Genomic DNA, 19421 nt, shown 5'->3' on the forward strand with positions numbered 1-19421 from the left:
AGTTATACCATAGTTCTGATTGTAAAATAATGAAATTGGTACATGGACCTCAAAACACACACACACACAAACTTACAATGCTCAGTTCGCTCAAGAATTGAGTATTGATGAGCAGGGAAAAGTTACAGCAAAGAAGGCCTTCAAATTAGAGGGGAGATCAAGAAAATGAAGAAAGCATTAAAAAGAATAATATGTGGCAATTTAAAATGGCTAAAAACAGGCAGATGTTGAATGACTATAACCTAGAAAACACTCTAGCTAAATAACCTGACGAAACACCTCAGTGAGTGAGAAAGGAGGGTAAAAATACATCAGTAATTCACAAGTCTGCTGTCCAGCAAAATTTATCCTAGGTGATGATCAAACAAAATTTAAGAATGAAGTACAGCGTCTGGGAACAATGTAAACTGGCACAAGCCCTGTACCTATGGCATAACCATACTTAGCAGCACACAGCAACACTGCACCGCAAATTCTGTGCAAACTCATGAACAGGAAGTAAAATGGCAAATTTTAATTTTTTAATTCTCTTTTTATCTTCTCAGAAGACAATAAATCAAAAGCTATGTACAGAAAAAATATTAACTAAGCAATGATTCCATTAGCATTAGCTCTGTATATACAAAGATTTAAACCAAAAAGATAAGTATATCTCTTCTTTCCATAAGAGATAAAAATGCTATTTTTTTTTAACCCTGCAGAATATATAATAGATTTTCCTAAAAGAATACTAGCAGCTACAACCCAAAAACTTAAGAAATAAATACCAACAAAAAAATGTGCTGGGGTTAGCTTGCCCTTTTCATAAGTCTCTTCCAAAAGACAAACTTGAAAGTCTTCAGCCAGTTGGGGGGAAGGGGCTGGCTTTCAGTTGTCTGGTCAACTATGAAAACACATTTTTACTCAACTGCCAGAAGGCAGAAGATTTTAGGTACAAGACTGAAACATGAACAGTCTCAGAAGACCATACAGAACAATAACACTTTGTGTGCATACAGCAAGATTTCCAAGGCATTTCACATTCTTTTACATATAATGCACATCCTACAGCACACTATAGAGTTTTATCTACAGCCAACCCCCAAACTGACCAGACTAAGCCAGACAGTTCATAGACTGTATCAAGATAATGGCAAATACAGTCTCATAAAAGCCAGTGGCGCAGCTTAAGACAATAGCGATAAATATCCAGAGAACTGATTGACTTTCCAGTACACTGAATCCATTGCTAGCCTTGCAATCTTTTTCATTAAGGAGATGCATGAAGATTTCTAACTAAAATACAAAGCAGGGGCAGGAGGAAGGAGTCAGATTTGTCCTGCAAAGGTTTGTCCACCTGATTTCATATCCCAGGATCTCCAGGGATAACACAGACATAGCAAAGTTGGGATGTAACACAGCAGGCACAACCTGGCCTTAGATCTCCCTTAAAAAAAATTTAAAAATTAAAAAAAAATGCAGTAACATCCATTCAGCAAGTGCTAGAGAAATCTTGATCCCATGAGAGTGGTACAGTGCAATTCTACAGTAAGTTATTAATAATATATTTCTTTTCATAGGTAACAAGACGATGTAGAATAGATTACTATTACCATCTACGATTACAAGGAAAGAGAAGGTACCTCCATAAAACAACAACCAAGTAGGTAATCAAAGTGTTACGCTGAGGTAGTCTCAGCATGCAAAGACATACAGTTATCCCTTTCAGAAACTGTTCACTAGTGGTACATTTAAGCAAGTCTTTCTGCAGAGCCAAGAAAATGGCCCAATTTGCCCTGGCAAGTTGAGAGAAAGCTGGTCAGAAAAGCCAGTAGACAGAGCAAGTCTACTTCTTCCAATGACAGTCCAGATAGACTAGAATAAGTGATATGAGCTGCACTCTAAAACATAAGGATGCAACCTAGGGGAGGAAAAAAAAAAATCAGTGTGTTAACTTACATGTTGCTTATGTGTTGCATACTATGGATTATTTTATTAGTTTTGGTCCCTACAAATATCTGACTTCTGACAAATTTGCCTTTGGCAGCATGTGGCTGGCAAGAGCCAAGGAAACCGACAGGTCTGGGTTGGAAACCCACCCGACATCAAAATGGGCTTAAAATTAGTACAGATTTAGACTGAGCAATCAAAGTCCTTAAATCATTAGGAAATCTGTGCCCTACAAAGGGATCACCTTTCAACTGAGTTGCAAAATACTTATTTCAAGCCATTTTTATTGCAATAGTACCTAGCAAAATGGTTATCAAAGCATGGTAGAGATTAAACAAAAATCATTTTTGACCAAGACGTTTATAATCCAAGGAAAATACATCCATACTAATTATTTAGCAGAGAATTCTACAAGTGGGTTCAAGCAACATGTCAGCTTCTCTTGTACGCTTTCTAGCCTACTGTCATGATTCAGTAGTTCTTTCTCATTTCTGGGTTAAGATAATGGTCTTCTATTCACCTTTGAGAATCAAATAGCCATTTCTATCGATACGGAGATTATCTGGCTCTAGCAATAGGCTGGAGTGAATAATCTTACTTTTCCTAAGAAAAATAGCTCATGTGCTACAAGACAGCCCACAATACTTTACACTCATGTATCGCATCCTCAGACTCAAGATATTTAAGCATTCAGCCTCAAAGGAGAGTTGGCACATCTGAAGGACCAGCATCATGTGCTAACAGCGATGCCTGAAGAACCCTGCATGCCAGTCACGTAAGATGACAACTTACTCCAATGCTTACCATGCTACTGCTCTTACAGCAGGTTAAGACACAGTTACAGTTCCTGTCTCCAAATCTCATTTATTATATTATATTCTGAACACACACATACCAAATTAAAAAGTCGCTAAAGAGTCACCATTTTGCAAAACATTTCTCAGCTCCAGAAACGTATCAGTAGATCAAGCTACATCACAGGTAAGTTCACAATGAAACAAGTGGACAAGGCTTAGCACAAGACACTGAACAGGAAGCATGCATGTGTCAGTGTTGACAGGAACCACAGATGATACTGGACTACATATAAAGCATGATACTTTTGCTGTGCTTCCAGACAAAGAGTAACAGTGAGGTGCTGAGCTCCACATCTTCCCTGCATGTTGACATGGAAGCTATCCAGGAATTGAACAGGGCCTAGATGTAACAGAAAATGCCCAGAGGATACAACCAGTACCCCAGAGTAACAAGCTATTCAAGCTTGCAGTCGAGCACCAACACTACAGACCTGAAAGTTAAGGCGTATTGACTGAAGTGCCCTTTATTTATTGAGTTCTGGCCTTTTTTTTTTTTTTTTTTTTTCTCTCTTCCTTAAAAGACAGCAGAACTCAAGACAAGGAATCACTTCTTCACAAGACAATACTCAGGTATCCATGAAAACACAGGAGCAAAGCCAAAGGTGGAAGTTAAAACATTTAATAAATTTGAAGCACAGATCTAAAACAAAGTGCTACCCAGAAACATATTTGAAATGGTTTAGGAGTCAAAGAACCCCTTACAAGGTGATCAAGTTGTAAATAGCGATGCATTTCACAAAGGAACTCTGTGCCCAACTAGAAGAAAAGTGACAAGTAAAAAGGATACACAGCAATAATGTATTGAAGCCCCAGATCTATTCACTGACAAGACCAACAGATCATCTAACCTAACTTTAATTCAAAGCTGACAGAGGTAAGCTTTTTTCCCTAGTCCAGAGATTAACTAGAAGAGATGTTCAACTTTTTTAAAAATTGGAAGTAAAATCATAAGGTTGGAAGGGATTCAAGATGTCATCTACATCTTCCTGCAGAACAGCAATGTATATACTTCATTCCCTACAGATAGTAATGTTCACTTCATCTTCCTAGTATCTCTTCAGACTTAAAAACTGTAATTCCTTCAATCTTTCCTTATACAGTTAGACTTTTAGTCCTCTCTCATCTTATTTTCCTGCAATCTTCCAGCTGGTCTGTATCTGCCTTGAGATGCAATAGTAAACTGGACATGGTATTCCACCGAAACCTGAGCCAATGCCAAATAAAGAGGGAGAGTACTTGCTATTTACTCTTCGCTACACTGCTCTTTAGATATCCCAGTAAGATGTGTGGATTTTTTGCTTTTCAGAACTGCACAACTTGTGCTCAAGCCAGCAATCAACAACTTGTGGGGTTTTTTTAACTATCACTATTAAAGTAAAACAGCCAATTTGCTCATTGCTCCCTAGTCTGTATCAGCACACCTCTCATTCCTACCCAGGTATACCACTTTGGATGTGTCCCTGCTAAACTCACATTATTTCTTTCAGAACATAATTCCACTCTGCCAGTCTCATCCTGAATTCTGTGCCTGTCTGCCAGCACACAAGCAGTCAACTCTTATTTCGACGGACAAGTAGAGGTTAGGGTGGGGAACACACCTATTTTTCCACCATTCCTAATTTTCTGCTTAAGATAGACATGTTCAGACAGGTGTTTTTTGGTTTTGTTTGGGTTTTTTTTTTGGGGGGGGGGGGCGGGGGGAGGGAAACATATACAGTCTAAGAAAGAGGCAAAAACCCTAAGGATTCCTCCCAGGTGGATGCAAAAGAATCTTGCTGTACAGTATTCTGGAGAGCAGATCTTTTTATTCTCATTAAAGCCTATTACCAAGGCAGCTTTGCATGTAGACCCTCTACAAAGCCACATTTGCCTAAAGATAACAAGGACCTTGCCAAACTATCTTTCCTACCTTAAGCCGTAGAGTTAACTTCAATTAATCTACTAATGTGATGCAAGACAAAAGGGGGAAAAATGAAAAAAACTGAATTGAGATTTAAAATATTAATCTAGGTAAAACATAACAACTACTACTTCCAAAATTCTAGGTTATCGGTCTCTATATAACCCTAACCATCACTTGCTCCCTGAAATAGAAGTCTGATGCAGAACTCTTCATTGCTGCTTCTGCCACATCAGCTGAGATTTTTTATTCTGTATTACAGTATTTAGGTAACAAGATCTTCAGCGTTAGAAGTCTGCTATTAATTTCGTTCTCTGTAAGAAACTGGTGAAGTATTGCCTCCTTGTTTCTTGGCTGATCCAGAAAAGACCTGATTTTTTTCCACCATATCAAGGAACTTGAATATAGCTGCTGATAAATTTGAAACACAACTGCAAAAAATAAAGGCAAACAAATACATCTAAAAAAGATATATGCGACCATTCTGAGAGAGAGCTCAGAACCACTGGACGGCAACAAATGCAACAGCACAAGTCATACTAAAACAACTTCAGGTACAGTTTTTAGAAACAAAGCTTGTTGGTCAAAAAGTCCAATTAAGTAGCTATGGAAAGCACACGATTTCATTATTAGTTGCAACAGAATTATTTTGCAAGCTTTTGAAAGAAAAAAAATCATTCTAAAGAAGCAACAACTTGTTGCTCCATATCTATCTCAGCCTGTTCTTGGACCTCATTCTTTCTTCCAGCTTTTTTTTTAATCTATCCTAATCAGATGCACCAACTTTTTGAGTCAATTTTGTTCAGGACAATAATCCAGAAGTTTAATTAATGCTTGGCCCAAACTAATATCAACAGAAAGGTCAACTTTAGACTCTGGATGGGGGCTGGTTTTGTAACTTCAGATAAGCTCTGCCACTTTATATAAAACCATATTTATGACAAACTGTTTTCATTTCCATAAATGCATTCAAAGTACTTTTCAAAGCAGTATTTAGAAGTACAGATGATCAAAGGTGCTTTCCAGCACTGAAAACCATAGAGAGAAATTGATGATTATGATTCTAGAATGCTTTTTGTAGCTGTTCTAGAGAAATGGAATTGGTATAATCATACAAGAAAGACCGGTGCAAGAATCAAGACAGAGTGCATTTAATGTCCTAGCATTTACCTAAGGGGTAAGTTCAGAGACACTACTACTGTATCTCTGAAAAAAACAGTGCATCTACATTTTTATGTAATACAATGAAAAGGTACTAGTCTTGCAGTGACCAATGACCCAAATGAGGTGAAATTTTTGAAATTTTAATTTGAAAATACTAAAGTAAATTTGGCTTAACACAGTCAATCATTTATTTGTGAATATGTTTGCTATTTCATTGTGTTAGTTTTAATTGTATTGAAAAGCCCCTATACTAGTAATCTTATTCCCAAGACTATCCTGTGTATACCACTGAAATTACCAAAAGACCACATTAAGTTACTTACTACTGGTCTGTGGTATTGTTAGATAGTAATGCTTGCATTTCAATTAGGAGTCTGATAAGTGGTGGACCATCATGAAAACGAGTCTGGAAAGTTAGTAACAGCTTGTTGGTCTGCTACACTGCTGGACAAAGAATGGACACTTGCATATAGGAAATGAACACATGCACATCTACAAACATACTGAATCGGTTTCATTTTAGAAGATATTGCAAATTAGTTTCAAGAAAAGAATAAAGTTCATTTCATTGTAAAGTTAATACCAACTCCAAAATGATGCAGTCTGCATTTACAGTTACCAGAAAGTCAAGCTTTTTTTTTTTTTTTTTTTTTTTTTTTTTTGAGTGTGACTAACTTGAATTCATTGAACATTACCCCTATGGAAAAGCAGAAAAGCAATGCTGGATTTATAAACAGGCTGGATTTATAAACAGGCAAATGTACACACACACACTTATATAAATTAAATAAAAAACAGAAGTCAGCAGATCAAACTTCTTTATGTTGAACCACTAATTCCCAGAAGCAAGTGAAATGATATCCAGGAATACAGAAAAGGCAGCTTAGCTTTAGCAGAACTTGTATTGAACAAACCAAATACCAGCATTATGCCAGATTTTTATTTTTGATTAGAATTCTAAACAAACTGAGAATTAGACTATTTCAGCTCATTAACACAGTACGAGAAATTATCTGTTCACTTGTGTTTGGGAGTTCTTCAAAGCAAGAAACAGTAGATCATTTGTTTCAGGAATGCCTCTGTAGAAGAATTATGATGCCTCTCCAGTCCATCATGATTCTTTGCAACACCTACAAACAAAAAACTGATGCAGTTGTTCAAAGCTCTACTTCTGACAATTCAGGAATAAATGCAGTATAGAGGTGACTGATTTGCACCACCAACGGAAAAGCAAGTTTGTTCCATTTCATCTCACCATTACCAATAACAGAAAATAATCTCCACAGTTTTTGAAGAACCTGTACTTAGTAATTTCCCCTTTGTGTGACAATCCTAGTTCAGACCAGAATTTCATATCTTTGCTGTTTCTGTAAACACAGCTAACATAACCAACTAAATCATGAGTTACTATGAGGGGAGCCCAGAACTCAACTCTAATTTCCTTGAAAAAGTTTTTCATGAAAAGGGTGCTTGAAGATGAATATAACATGTCAAGTTTTAAAATTTTAAATGCAATCATATGCCAATCCATCTTAAGGGAACATGTTGCTATTTAGGAAAATAAAATCATGTTCTCAAATGCGCCACTTAATGCTCAGGGAGAAGATTTCTGCAGATAAAATTGCCATAGTCAAGTTCTACTTGTTGGTTTCATGTAATCAAATTCTATGTAATCAAGGATGTTTTGTCAGTGCATACAACCATATGCAGAGACAGATGTATTTTACTTCAGCCTGCTGCTACAGTTTAAGACAAGACAGAAAAGCCAAATCCTTGGAGAAAGGTGTGCATTGTTTATCTGTCAGTGAAAGCTACACAACAAAGTTACTCCGTTTGTCAAAAACCAAATCTAAGTGACTTTTGTCCAAGTCCCCTCAGAGGGGGCACTGTGAAAGACTAAAGATCATTACATCACTGGAACAAGCACTGAAAGGCTGCTTCTGCCAAGGCAGCTAACAAGACACAGAGGTGATGCTGAAGATAACCAAACTGCCTAAGGAGAAGAGGCAAATAATACATACTAAATCACACAAAATTGAAGTGAAGTAACAAAGTAGGTTTTTTCAAGTTGTAGAGTTACAAGAAACCAGAATTCCTGCAGTAAAAGCTTAGTGTTTATCGCCAGTACTTCATGAAACCCACGTCCCCCCAAAAGTGTCCAAACTCTAGAATTCACTGGACTTTGTAGAAAGACAAACTTTATCTGCAAAAATACAAAACTAGTCAATAGCCTGAACTAGAGACTCTTTCCTAACCCTGGCTCTGGGAGCATGAGGGACAAAATGCAAGAAGGTAAGTATTTTTTTCTTGAATCTAAGATTTAACTTCCTAACAGCAACAGGCTTTTCCCTGCAATACCAAATTTGTGAATCGGTATTTTTAAATTACAAATGTAAACCGGCTTTCTAGTATCAAAGTTTTTTCTTCGTAACTGTTCGAGACTCGGTTTTACATCAGAACATGTATGGTCTTTAAAGTGCAGTGGCTATTTCTTAGAAAAATTAAATACCTTTCTAACACTGCTCAGAAAGAGTACATGTCTATGTCAAACACACAATCCGCGCAGTGAGAGGGTCAAAATAAGCAGAGGTGTAGGAGTTCAGATGTGTGAAAGGTTCAAAAGCCCTCAAAACAATTTTTTTTTAAATGTTACTAAGCATCATAACAATGATCCATTTACCAGGTATCTCAAAAATCTTATTCTTAATGTAGTTACTTGGATAACCTACGTAACTACACAGCAGATATACTTATTTCCTACACAAGCATCCACCACTAGCTTGGAAGTTAATCTACTGATATACTCAATTTACAGCACATGCCATGCCACAAACCCTGATTTAAGGCATCTCTCCTCTCATAACAATTAACACTTGGAAAAAAACAGTGGAAAAAAGTGTCACTCAACAGGGGATAAAAAGTTTCTGACAGTCATAAATTAAATGCAGCTAATGACTTGGTCTTAGTATTAGAAGAATACTTTAATCAACCTTTCATCAGAAATAGAGATGTGCAAGAAGTAATTTAAAAAGAAGAAAAGTGCACGTGAGCAGTAAGAAAAAAATCCATAGCAATCTGCAAATATAGTGGAATACCTAGCAAAATGCCTCTGGATAAGACAATGAAACAATAATTAATATGATTCATTTCTAGCAAAGAAACAGCCTGATACATTTGGAACAAATAAAAGACAAGGCTCAGTCAAAATTACAGTAGTTCAGATGAGAAGTTTCATTAAGATCTATACACTTTTGCAGTAAGTGAGAGCAAAGTTTTGAAGGTCAGATGTAGCTCCTGAAAAAAGGGACGTGCAAATTTCATACAAGATGGTCACTGACATGGAGGGAGACTGAAGATATTCTATTACTCAGAAGAATGTGACTTTTGGATACAGCAAACTGAAGAAAGTTAAGGCACATATCACAAATATGCAGTGATCTCTGATTCAACTCACGTGACAGCTGATTAATTGTAGAAAACTGACTTCAATGCTATGGATCGCCAGAAACACTTAGCACTCAAAATCCTGTTTTTGAGTCAAGCAACCAAAAGACATGATACCACACAAACATGCTGCAACACAAAGTATATTCAATTTTTACTCCTTGATGAAACACAGCAGGTTCAGAACCCACAGCTCAAACAACATTCCTGATCCACAGAAGTTTATTTCTAAGGGAATCTACACAAGATGACTAAACTCACTCTGCTTAAATATACTACAGAAACCTGTGTATTTCAGTGCACTTTCAGGCAATTTCAGTGCACCTGCATTTCCACAGGAAAAAAGAATCAAGGGTTTATTAATAAAAATGTTGAAGAATCACTGATTTGAAGTATGCAGTTACAAATGCATGTTTATAAAAGACTTCCACTCTTTCTCAAGCAACTAGTTTAAGGACGTGCTGAAATTTTGTTATAGACAGCAAGTATTGTGAAAACAGACTGGAGCACCCAAGCAGTCTGCTAATACAATGTGTAAGAAGGTCTTGTTAGACTAGATGCAACGTATCAAAACAGTGTTTCTGCCAGTAAAGCAAGGTAAGCAAAATAAGCTACACTGGCAAATCACCTATGTCAATGTAACCCTGTCTACAGATGACCTGTGCTGGCATAGAAGTGTCACAAAAACTCATCCCATAGTAAGGATACTGTACCAACAAAAGGTGACCCCACTGCGGAGTTGTAATGGTCTTCAGAAGACTTGGTATCTGAACAAAATATATGTGTAATTGTCATTCTTCTTTTCAAGAAATCTAATATTTAAATATAAAAGAGGTTGTAGAAATCTCTGGCAGGTTAAAAGAGACCACGTAGCCCTGTCCCTGAAGCTAAGAACTGGACAGAATACAATGAAAATAAGAAACGAAGAGATGAGATTCAAAAATTCACTACTAATACACTAGAAGATAGTGACAATACCAAGACTTTCTAAATTACTTTAAAATGTTTATTACAAAATATCTGCTAAAATCATTTCAGTCTCCCAGTAAGTCTATTAACACTACTTTATTCTTACCTCCCAAACAAGAAATTGGCAGTAATGGAGTTATTTAAAACTATACTAATAAAGTATGTTCCATGGCAAAGCAAATTCTGCTTCGGGGCAGGGAACACACGAAGCATTTAAGACTTTTAAGACAGAAGGAGATGCAGCACTGCAACAGTGGGAAAAGCAGCTATATTTGGTTGCTGCCAATAAATCAAGCTTACTGGGACAACCTTTGCTGACCTCTTTTTAGAAGAAAACCAGCATCATACAAGCTTTTTGGTACATTCCGAGCCCAAAATATCAGCATCATTCAGGTCTACAATAAAAAACACAGATGAATTAGAGACTAAGTTTTAGTCTCCGACATGCTAATACACTTAACATCTGCAAGTTTGGGAACAAAACCTAACCAGATTCAGACATTATTTTTAGATATCTAAACATGCTAGATCAGTATTTCAGGTTAAGAAATGAGTCAAAAAAATGAACAGCAGAAGAAACATACTAAAAAGGCCCACCATGCACATGTGCTGGAAAAAGTTTCACCAACAGTGCAAGTTACTGACCACTCTGGATAATGATGTTGCAAATCTAACGCTATGTTTAAAAAGAGCGCTTGAGTAAGTACATAAGCGCCATGTTTCTGATTTTCTATAATTAACTCAGGAGTGAGGACAATACACCAGCTTCTATAAGTGGAATTTACTACATAAAAGTTTCTTGTACTATTTTCAAAGCAATTTTAAGGAGCAGATAGGTTAAAAAAGTAAACTTCAATGCTGCTGCCCACAAAAATGAGACAAAAATACTCAGTCACTCAAGCAGTAAGTGAAAAATATAAACCTCAAAGCATGCTTATTAGTTAAGCAAGTTAGCTTTATTTTTTAATTAGAGAAACAGATATAATACGATATTAAAAACAGAAAGTGGCACTGTCCTAAACTGAGGTAATAAATTGCCAACAACAAAATCCAAAAGAATGAGAATCCTTCAATAGTTTTTTGTAGCATATATGAAATATTTGCACCACTATAAGCCTCTGGATAGCTATCAGGTGATGACAATCTCAACTTCAAAAAAATTTATCCCATTTTGCACACTACAATGTCACATCGGAATTCCTCTGAATTTGTCCAATAAACCCTAGTGTTTCACAAGAACTATAAACAGATCACTGATTAAACTGCCCAGTAGACTAACAATCAAAAGAAATCAAATATTCTGTGAAAATCTGCACCTCTTACACCGAAATAAATTCACTTTATGCAAATCTTATTTGATCACAAACGCCTTAACTTTGATACTTGCATTCATCTGAATAAGCCTTCAACTTTCCTACTTTCAAGCAACAGGACTTCTCTCACAAAATCCATTTTTTATTTAACCTCCTACACAAAGCAAGACCAACACTGTCAAGAGAAAGAATGAAAACAATTACTACTGAATTAAGCACTGCTTTCCAAGTCTAGTGTAAAAAAAGCCTCCACAACTAGCTGTAGCTAAAGAGGAGCTCCTCCAACCCTCTCCCACTCTCTTACTAGAGACCTGTTGATATTAAGACAGTCATCTGCTCGTTACAACATAATACTGCCTATATCCAAAATGGTCTAAAAGTTGCATATAAACTTTTTTTAAAAACTAATACATCATTCACCAGGAATAAAGAGAAGGCAAAAAACGAAATTTTGAAGATTATTCAAAGTGGAATCACATCCAGTGCTCAGCCAAAAACTGGCTATTTAAGCCTCCTGTTTACTGTCAAATGACCAGCCATTTTTTTTGTACTCTTCCTTTTCTTGGCAGCTCTAACTGCAGTGAACAAGACTGGTGGCAGCAGGAACACCACCACTCACCAGGCTCTGGCAGAAGCAGGTCTCCTCCAACTCCTAAAGCCTAAGAAGATCTAAAGTGAGTTTAAAGAAACTCCTGTGGGACAGGTAACCAAGTACTTTCAGAGCAAAATGACACCAAATGCTCATGTGCTTCACAAGAAGCATTAAAAAGCAGAACAGCCCTTTGTTACTCTCTCCCCTCCCAGTACAACCAGTTCATGTTTGCCAGGGATAGGGACACCTGAGACTTCCAACCTCTAGTTTGACTTCACAGCAACTCTGGAGTTTTCACAAAGTAGATTATTCCTCCCTACTAAAACATCACCAAAGACCTTTACAGGATTGCAGAGAAGCCCCTTTATCTTCCCAACCCATAAGTCTACAGGGGAATTTCAGACATTTTGGTCTCGCAGCAAAGAAATGGGAGATGCAGAATGAATTGCACTCCATATTGATTCTTAATGCAAATAAGGTGAAATAATATTTTGTTTCTGCAATGTTAAGACTCTTGATAAGCCTTAAGCCCCAAACTTGCGATCTGGATTTTGTTTTTAGTTGTTTTTTCTAAAATTGATGGTCTATTTGAAACAAAAAGAATCAGTTTTTAGAAATCCCTGCACAAAGAGTAAGAAGGATTGTAAAAAGTAAATCAAATAACCAGAGTGCATGTAAAGAGGGTAAAGGAAAAAGAATAGAGAAATATATCTGTTTCTAAACGAGTTTTAAAAACACCTTACATACAGGCAAAATAAAATAAGAAACAGACATGCATTTGTGTGTGTGTATATGCAAACATACACACAAAAATCGACAATAAAGTGTACAAAAGCATCATCGTAAGCACCATTTCATATTTCTGCAACTAGAATTAAAGGCATATGCTTAATGAGGAGCTCTGTAATAATTACTATTGTGAATGACAAGAAAATGACAAACTGTTAGTCTTATCTGTGATTGATCAAAAGCACAATAAACTGAACAGCTTTGCTTTCAATCACTTCCAAAAAATAAAAGGGCAGAAACAACCGAACACCCTCTTATGGCATTAACACAAATAAGTGCAGAAAGAACGAAAAAGGGAGAAAGCACAGGCAGACAGGAGGAAGGAAGGAACAAGTTAAAGAAGCAAAAGGGAGGAGGAGATTTAGACAAGAGAGGGGAGAAAAGGGCAATAATTGTGGCAGCAAGAGGTTGAGAGCCTGGGCCCCCGAGACTGACCTGTGCCGTCGCTGGCGGACACGGAGAGCGCCGGTGAGGAGAGTTTAGGCCGCTTGGCTGAAGGCGGGCCCGGCTCCACCACATTCTCGGCCATTTTTAATTCTTTTTTAGACAATCACTCAGAGTAGAGAGACGGGGAGGGGGGGCCCCAAAACCTTCACCTTCTTCCCAGGTCCCGAGTCAGCTGAAGAACAACAATAACAACGAGAGCGAGCGAGAAGGATCTGCCGGAGGAGGGGGCCAAGTTCCCCTTTTTCTGCCCCTCGGGCTCCGGGAGGGCGGCAGCGGAGAAGCGGGGAGAAGGTGGGCACAGTGAGTGGAAGAGGCCTCTTCCCCCAGGCGAAAGGGCAGAGCGAAGATGGGAAGAGCTGGTAAAGCCCTCGCCAAAAAAAAAGAAAAAAAAAAAAAAAAAAAAAAAGAGGAGACGCTGGTGGGTTTTTAGTAAAATTAATCCCGGCTGTTGTGCTGCTGTTGCTTCCGCGCCGCCGCCACCATCATCATCTTCATCCTTCGGGAGGTCTCCTCCTCCTGCTGCCTCCTCACCGCCGCCATCAGCCTCTTCCTCCTCGGCGCCGTCCTCCTCCTCCTCATCGCCACAAGGAGGCGGGCGAAGGAGGGGAGAGGAGGAGGAAAAAAGAAAAAAAGATCACCGTCCTCTAGCAGCAGCTCCTTCCCCCTCCACCACCACCCTGCAAAAAAATACCCACCGCCAGCGACAGGGCTGGGGGGGAGGAGGCGGCGAAAGAGGCAGAGCGTGCGCGGGGTCCCCAGCTCCCCTCGCTTCTTCCTCGCCAGTCACTAATGGCTGCAGAAAGGGGAGCTGTAAGGATGAGGAGGGTGAGGATAAGTCCCAGGAGTCTCCGCTTCACATCTTGTTGTGCAGGGAAGGAGGAGGGGTTGTTGTCCTGATGGAGGCAGCACCGATCGCGGGATGGGAAGGTGGGGGGCGGGTTTCAACACCCTCTCTGCCCCCCCCTTCTCCTCTTCTTTCCCCTTCCTCTTTCTCTCGCTCTCAGTAGCGGGGTGCCCCCCCCTCCAGCGCAGGCAGAGGGGCCGATCCCACAGCAGCGGCGGCGGCAGGAGGAGGAGGAGGAGGAGGAGGAAGAAGCAGCCGGCCCCTCCCCCCCTCTCTGCCTACCTTCCCCCCTCCCGGGTGGCTTGAGGATGGTGGCGAGCGCTGGCTTCGGGCAGGGAGAGGGTTGCTCGTCTCCGCGGCCGCCGAGGCACAGGGCGGCGGGCGGAAAAGCGAGGGGGGGAAAAGCCTCGGCCGCTGCCGGGGCGCGGCGGGGACTCTCCCTCCCGGCCGCTGCGAGGGTGGGGAAGGAAGCGAAGAGCTTGGTAGGTCGGGGGGGGGGGGGGCGCAAAGCCGGTCAGCGAGAGGGAGAGAGTAAAATCAAAATAATAGAGGGAGAACTGCGGCGGCGGGGGGCTCGCCGCGGGGTGGGTTAAATGGCCGGCGGGGGAGGGGGTCCTCGGCGCTCCCCGGCGGGGGGGGTGGGGCGGGACGGCGCTGCGAGCGCGGGGGCCGAGCGCAGGCTCCCTACTGCCCCTGCCTGGCGCTCGGCGGCGGCCGCCGCTGCTGTGGCGTGTGTAGCGGGGCGGGCAGAAGCGGGGGACGAAGAGGAGAAGGGGAGGCAGAGAGGAAGGGGGAAGAAGCCGAAAGATAAAATGAAAAGGGGAAAGGAGGAGAAAAAGACGGAGAGGAGGGGCAGGCTGGCGGGGGGAGGGGGGGCGGGCGTCTCAGCTTCTCTCTTCTCTCCCGTCCCCTGGCCGGGCCCCTGGGTCTCTCTGCGCTGCCCTCCCCCTGGCTCGCCCGGTCCGGCTCGGTCTCTCGCTCTCGCTCCCTCCCTCAGTCGCTCACACACAAACAAAATGGCGGCTGTTGTTTCTTCGCTCTCCCGAGTCCTCAGAGGGAAGCGAGCGGCGGCGGCGGCGGCCGGAAATGAGCCAAGAGAAAAAGGGGGTGGGGCCAGGCATGGGGGCGGGGCCCGGCGGCGCTGGCGCACACAATGGAACGTGGGGGGCTTGCGTGCCGCGGACGGGAGGGGGAACCCCGGAGCGGCGGACGGGGTGCGGGGAGAGCAGGGCGCCCCGCCGCCGTTGTCACGAGACCGCCGCCAGCCTATCAGCGCTCGCCGGGCTCTTCCGCAAACTCCCTTCGCTCCGCCCCTTAAAGGCGAAGCGTTAAGGAGGAAAAAAAGGCGGGGGGGAGCTGATCCTTCTTCCTCCCGTCACGCCCGGTTTTGAGTCGGCCGAAAAGTGCGCCGCGGCGGCGGCGGCTCGGGGCAGGCCCGATGGGCGGCGGGGCCAGGGCCGCGCAGAAAGGGCCTGGCAGGCTGCGAGTTTCCGAGATACCTCCTCTCCCTTTCCAAATACAGCTTCCCCCCATGACAGAGCTGCCGCGGGGCTACGTCAACACCAGAAAGCAGGAGTTTCTGCCAGGAACCTTATGTGTAGCTGAAATAAAGCATGTGCTGTGGAAGATGGTTAAATGTGTTAAGAAATAGCACCGCGAAAACGTGCCCGCTCTCCTGAGGCTGCGCCCGAGCCTGCTCTTAGGCCGTGCGCGGTGATGGGCAGCATTTATGTGGCCCTCGATAGCCCGTGCAGTCACTGAGCCATTTTAGAGCTTACTGAGGATTACGGGCCGGCCGGGAGTTTCTCAAACCTTTAAGCACTCATCAGCCATCCTTAGCAACAAAATACCCCTTCCCAGCTTTTCTCGCTTGCGTGCGTTTGACTTTTTTTTTTTTTTTTTTTTTTGGTTTTACACTCTTCTGTGATAAGGATGGAAAGTGAACGCAGGCCTGCGTGTGTTTTTAATGGGAAAAAATGCAATTTCGTTTAATCCACATGGGACAATTTGTAAAGATTGGGCGTCCTGCGCGTCAGCCTGTCGATGAAGTGGAGTCCCCAAAACCAATCCATGTTTACCTTCTGAATGCTGACTTTTTGCAATTTTTTTTTTGTTAAACACAAACTTGGGAGGAGGTTAGAGATTGTTTCAAACTCCTCGTCTTGCTCCTTACCCTGCAAGATTTGTGAGGCCTTTAAGGCAGGGAGTGCTCAATCCTCCCCCCCCCCCCTTTTTTTCCTCTACCACCCACACTCAAAATTGAGTTTTCTGCAATTCTGCCTATGAGACTTGTACCAGGTGTTTGGGAAAGAGCCTATTACAAGCAACAGCATAAATACCACAGGAGAGGAGAGAAAGAAGGAGTAGAGATTTGCAGCCATTTAACAGTTATCCAGGAGCTTCCCTCACATATTCACTCCCACACTTTAGCTTCCCTTGTTTGGGCTTTATTTCAGGCAAGATTGTTGTTGTCTCCCCCTGGCACAAAAGGGAAAATGCAAATCGGGTTATGCTCAAACTGTTCCAAAAGTGCTTAAAGATTGTGCATGTCTTCTCCTTTGTGAAAAGTCTTGAAGACATAGGCAGGGCGTAAATCTATACGTTTAAAAAGAGAGGTGGAGGGAGCCTTGCAAGAACAATTAAGTAACAGCATCACCTTAGAAACTACATACGATCTCAGGTTTTTTGCCTCTTATTGCTACTAACGTTCCCAGAAATATTTCCATTACAGAAGTCTTGTATTACCTCAATTCATTTTGTCAGATTGACTGTTTCCCTTGCTTGTGAAGCACTTTTTTTTACACAGCTGAGATTAATTTTAACTTTTTTAAAGTCTCCTTAGAATTAAAAGTTGACTCAAATAAGTCTATATAAGGTTTTCAGACTCTCTAGAGGCCCTTAATCCATACTTCAATACAGAATTAGTGCCAGCTTTATAAAGATACCAAGGTGCACATAAACACCTAAATACTTTTGAAAGTCTGGCCCTTACTAAACAACAAGCTTGGAGCAAAGCAGATGTTTCAAATAAAAGTTTTGTGACACTAGTTCCTATCTAGAGACTTGATCCTACCAATAGTTGCATGTGTGCTTAGTTTTATATAGCACATAGTTCCACTGAAATCTCACTGTACTACTCACCATAGTAAAACTAAGCACATGTGTGTTTGCTGGATTACAGCCTGCAAGATAGAAGTTAAAGGACTGGCTAGTTATTTGTTACTCCAGAGAGTATCATATGGATCAGTTAGTTGTTTAGCTAAGTAACAGAGAAAGCTGACAAAAAAACAAAATAAAACCTTTTTAATGCAGCTTTCTTTCTGCTCTGGCTATCTATTTATGTATAGTTAGAATGAGTTCAGTGAAGGCAGTGTCTATCCTATCTGAACCATCAAAAACATATATCCTTTGGTGAATGCTACCAAAACAGCATATATATCCTTAATACAAATTACAGATATAAGTAATTAACCCATGTATTAGTAAAACCATGCATCTGTCCTACAAGTTCCACAACCAGAAGAATTCCTTATATATTAGAAAGTCATATTCAGTTAGCTTTCCACATTAGAGATGTAAATGTAAGCTGAAATATGAGGAAAATAAATTAGAAAGAATCAGGATGAGATGCTACTTGCAGTTTCTGAGGAAGAAAGTCATTTTAAAATGAGAGGGAGAGAAAAAAAAATGAAAACCCAGGAAGATAGCATCAAGACAAACCAAGAAAAAACAGGAAAAAGATTTCAGCAGATTTTTAGCATTTTGCTAAAAACACTGAGGTCTTCTTAAATTAATCTCAATATGTATACACACAACCAACTGCTTCTAAATTCTACCTGCCAAAATAATAACATACATTATTACTGGAAAATCATAATAAAACATAAAGCATACTGAGAATACATACACCTATATGAACAAAACAAGGAAAGGATTAAACAATTAAAGAGAAAGCAAACCTAACAGCCCCTCCTTGCCTCAGTTTCTCCATCTTTACCCTAAGAGAAGTAGCATTTATCCCTTGAAAATAGCTCTGAGAATTAATTAGCTCATTATTGCCAGTAATTATAGTGGCTGTTATGTACTTTGAGATAACTGGATGAAAGCACCGTAAGTCTGATTAAAAGGAGAATCAGCTCAGGAAAGCAATAAGAGGAGGAATGCAAGGCCTTGAACTTTTATCATGGGATCTCATTTGGCCTTAGCTGGTAGTTACTGAGGATTGTGAGTGTGCCCAGCTGTTTTGAGGGCTATGAGGAACAAGGTAACATCCTCTCTCACTCTGAGACTCAATATAGCGACCAGCACTGCGTGTCCCAGCTCCAGCCAGGCTATGCGATCCAGCGATCATCTCCCTCAGCTTCGAGGACACCAGGACTGTGGCCTGGGTCCGGCTGAGGGCTGGATAAGCGTGATGGGATCTCGAAGACACCTGCTCTCCCCTCCCTAACACCCCTTTGCAAACCACTCAACACTAAGTGAAATTTTCTTGCATGAGTACCGGCATAGGAGCATCGCACGCCCCAACAAACCTATGACCCGGCACTCCTCTTTCTCCCTCACTCCTCAGCACTGTTTCTCCCTGCAGTTTCCAGCTGTATTTTCTTTTTCTTGAACTTTGCAAGGCTGGTGCCTGAGTCTGGCAGGTAACTCCTCGCGCTCCCAGGCTGGCTCCTGCCCCTGCAGATGTTTGCTCATGCAGCACCTTTGCTGGGGTGTGAAGGAGAAATGTCCCCCCTCTTCATATGAACGGGGAGATCATTGTGGAGGGTCCTCTTGGCATAGGTCAGAGGGGTGAGGAAATGATTTAAGGCTGCAATTTTTGCAAGTAATGCCAGGGCACAGTTATATTTCTGGAAAGCAAGAGCCAGCTGTGCCTGAGCAGAGAACATTGTTCAGTGCAGTGTCAACACCCAGCAGCATTTTGATACGGGACTAGTTTTATTAAAACCATAAGAAGTAACCATCCAATAACTGGTTCTTGCATCTAGCATATACATAAAAGAAAAGGCTGGCTTTCTGACAGCAACAAAAATGCTTTCAGTGCTCGGCCCCAGAAACGCAGGCTTCCTTAGTCACACAGTTTTCAATAGCTGCGGAGAGTTATGTTGCTAAATGTTAAGGGCTCAGCTGTTTACCAGAAAAATGTTTCCTCCCTGAAACACATGTTTTT

At 41.2% G+C, this 19421-nt stretch overlaps 1 protein-coding gene across 1 annotated transcript in view; it reads right to left on the minus strand.

Moving 5' to 3' along the window:
• Nucleotides 1–15366, minus strand: part of EP300 (E1A binding protein p300) — a 67208-nt gene extending 51842 nt beyond the window's left edge. The window contains exon 1 of the mRNA XM_026101594.2: nt 13393–15366. Coding sequence (XP_025957379.1) covers nt 13393–13486 — 94 coding nt within the window. The 5' untranslated portion in view covers nt 13487–15366. The remainder of the gene's footprint in view (nt 1–13392) is intronic.
• Between the last annotated feature and the right edge of the window lie 4055 nt (nt 15367–19421).

This window comes from Dromaius novaehollandiae, chromosome 1, assembly GCF_036370855.1.
Source record: "Dromaius novaehollandiae isolate bDroNov1 chromosome 1, bDroNov1.hap1, whole genome shotgun sequence".
Classification (NCBI taxonomy): domain Eukaryota; kingdom Metazoa; phylum Chordata; class Aves; order Casuariiformes; family Dromaiidae; genus Dromaius; species Dromaius novaehollandiae.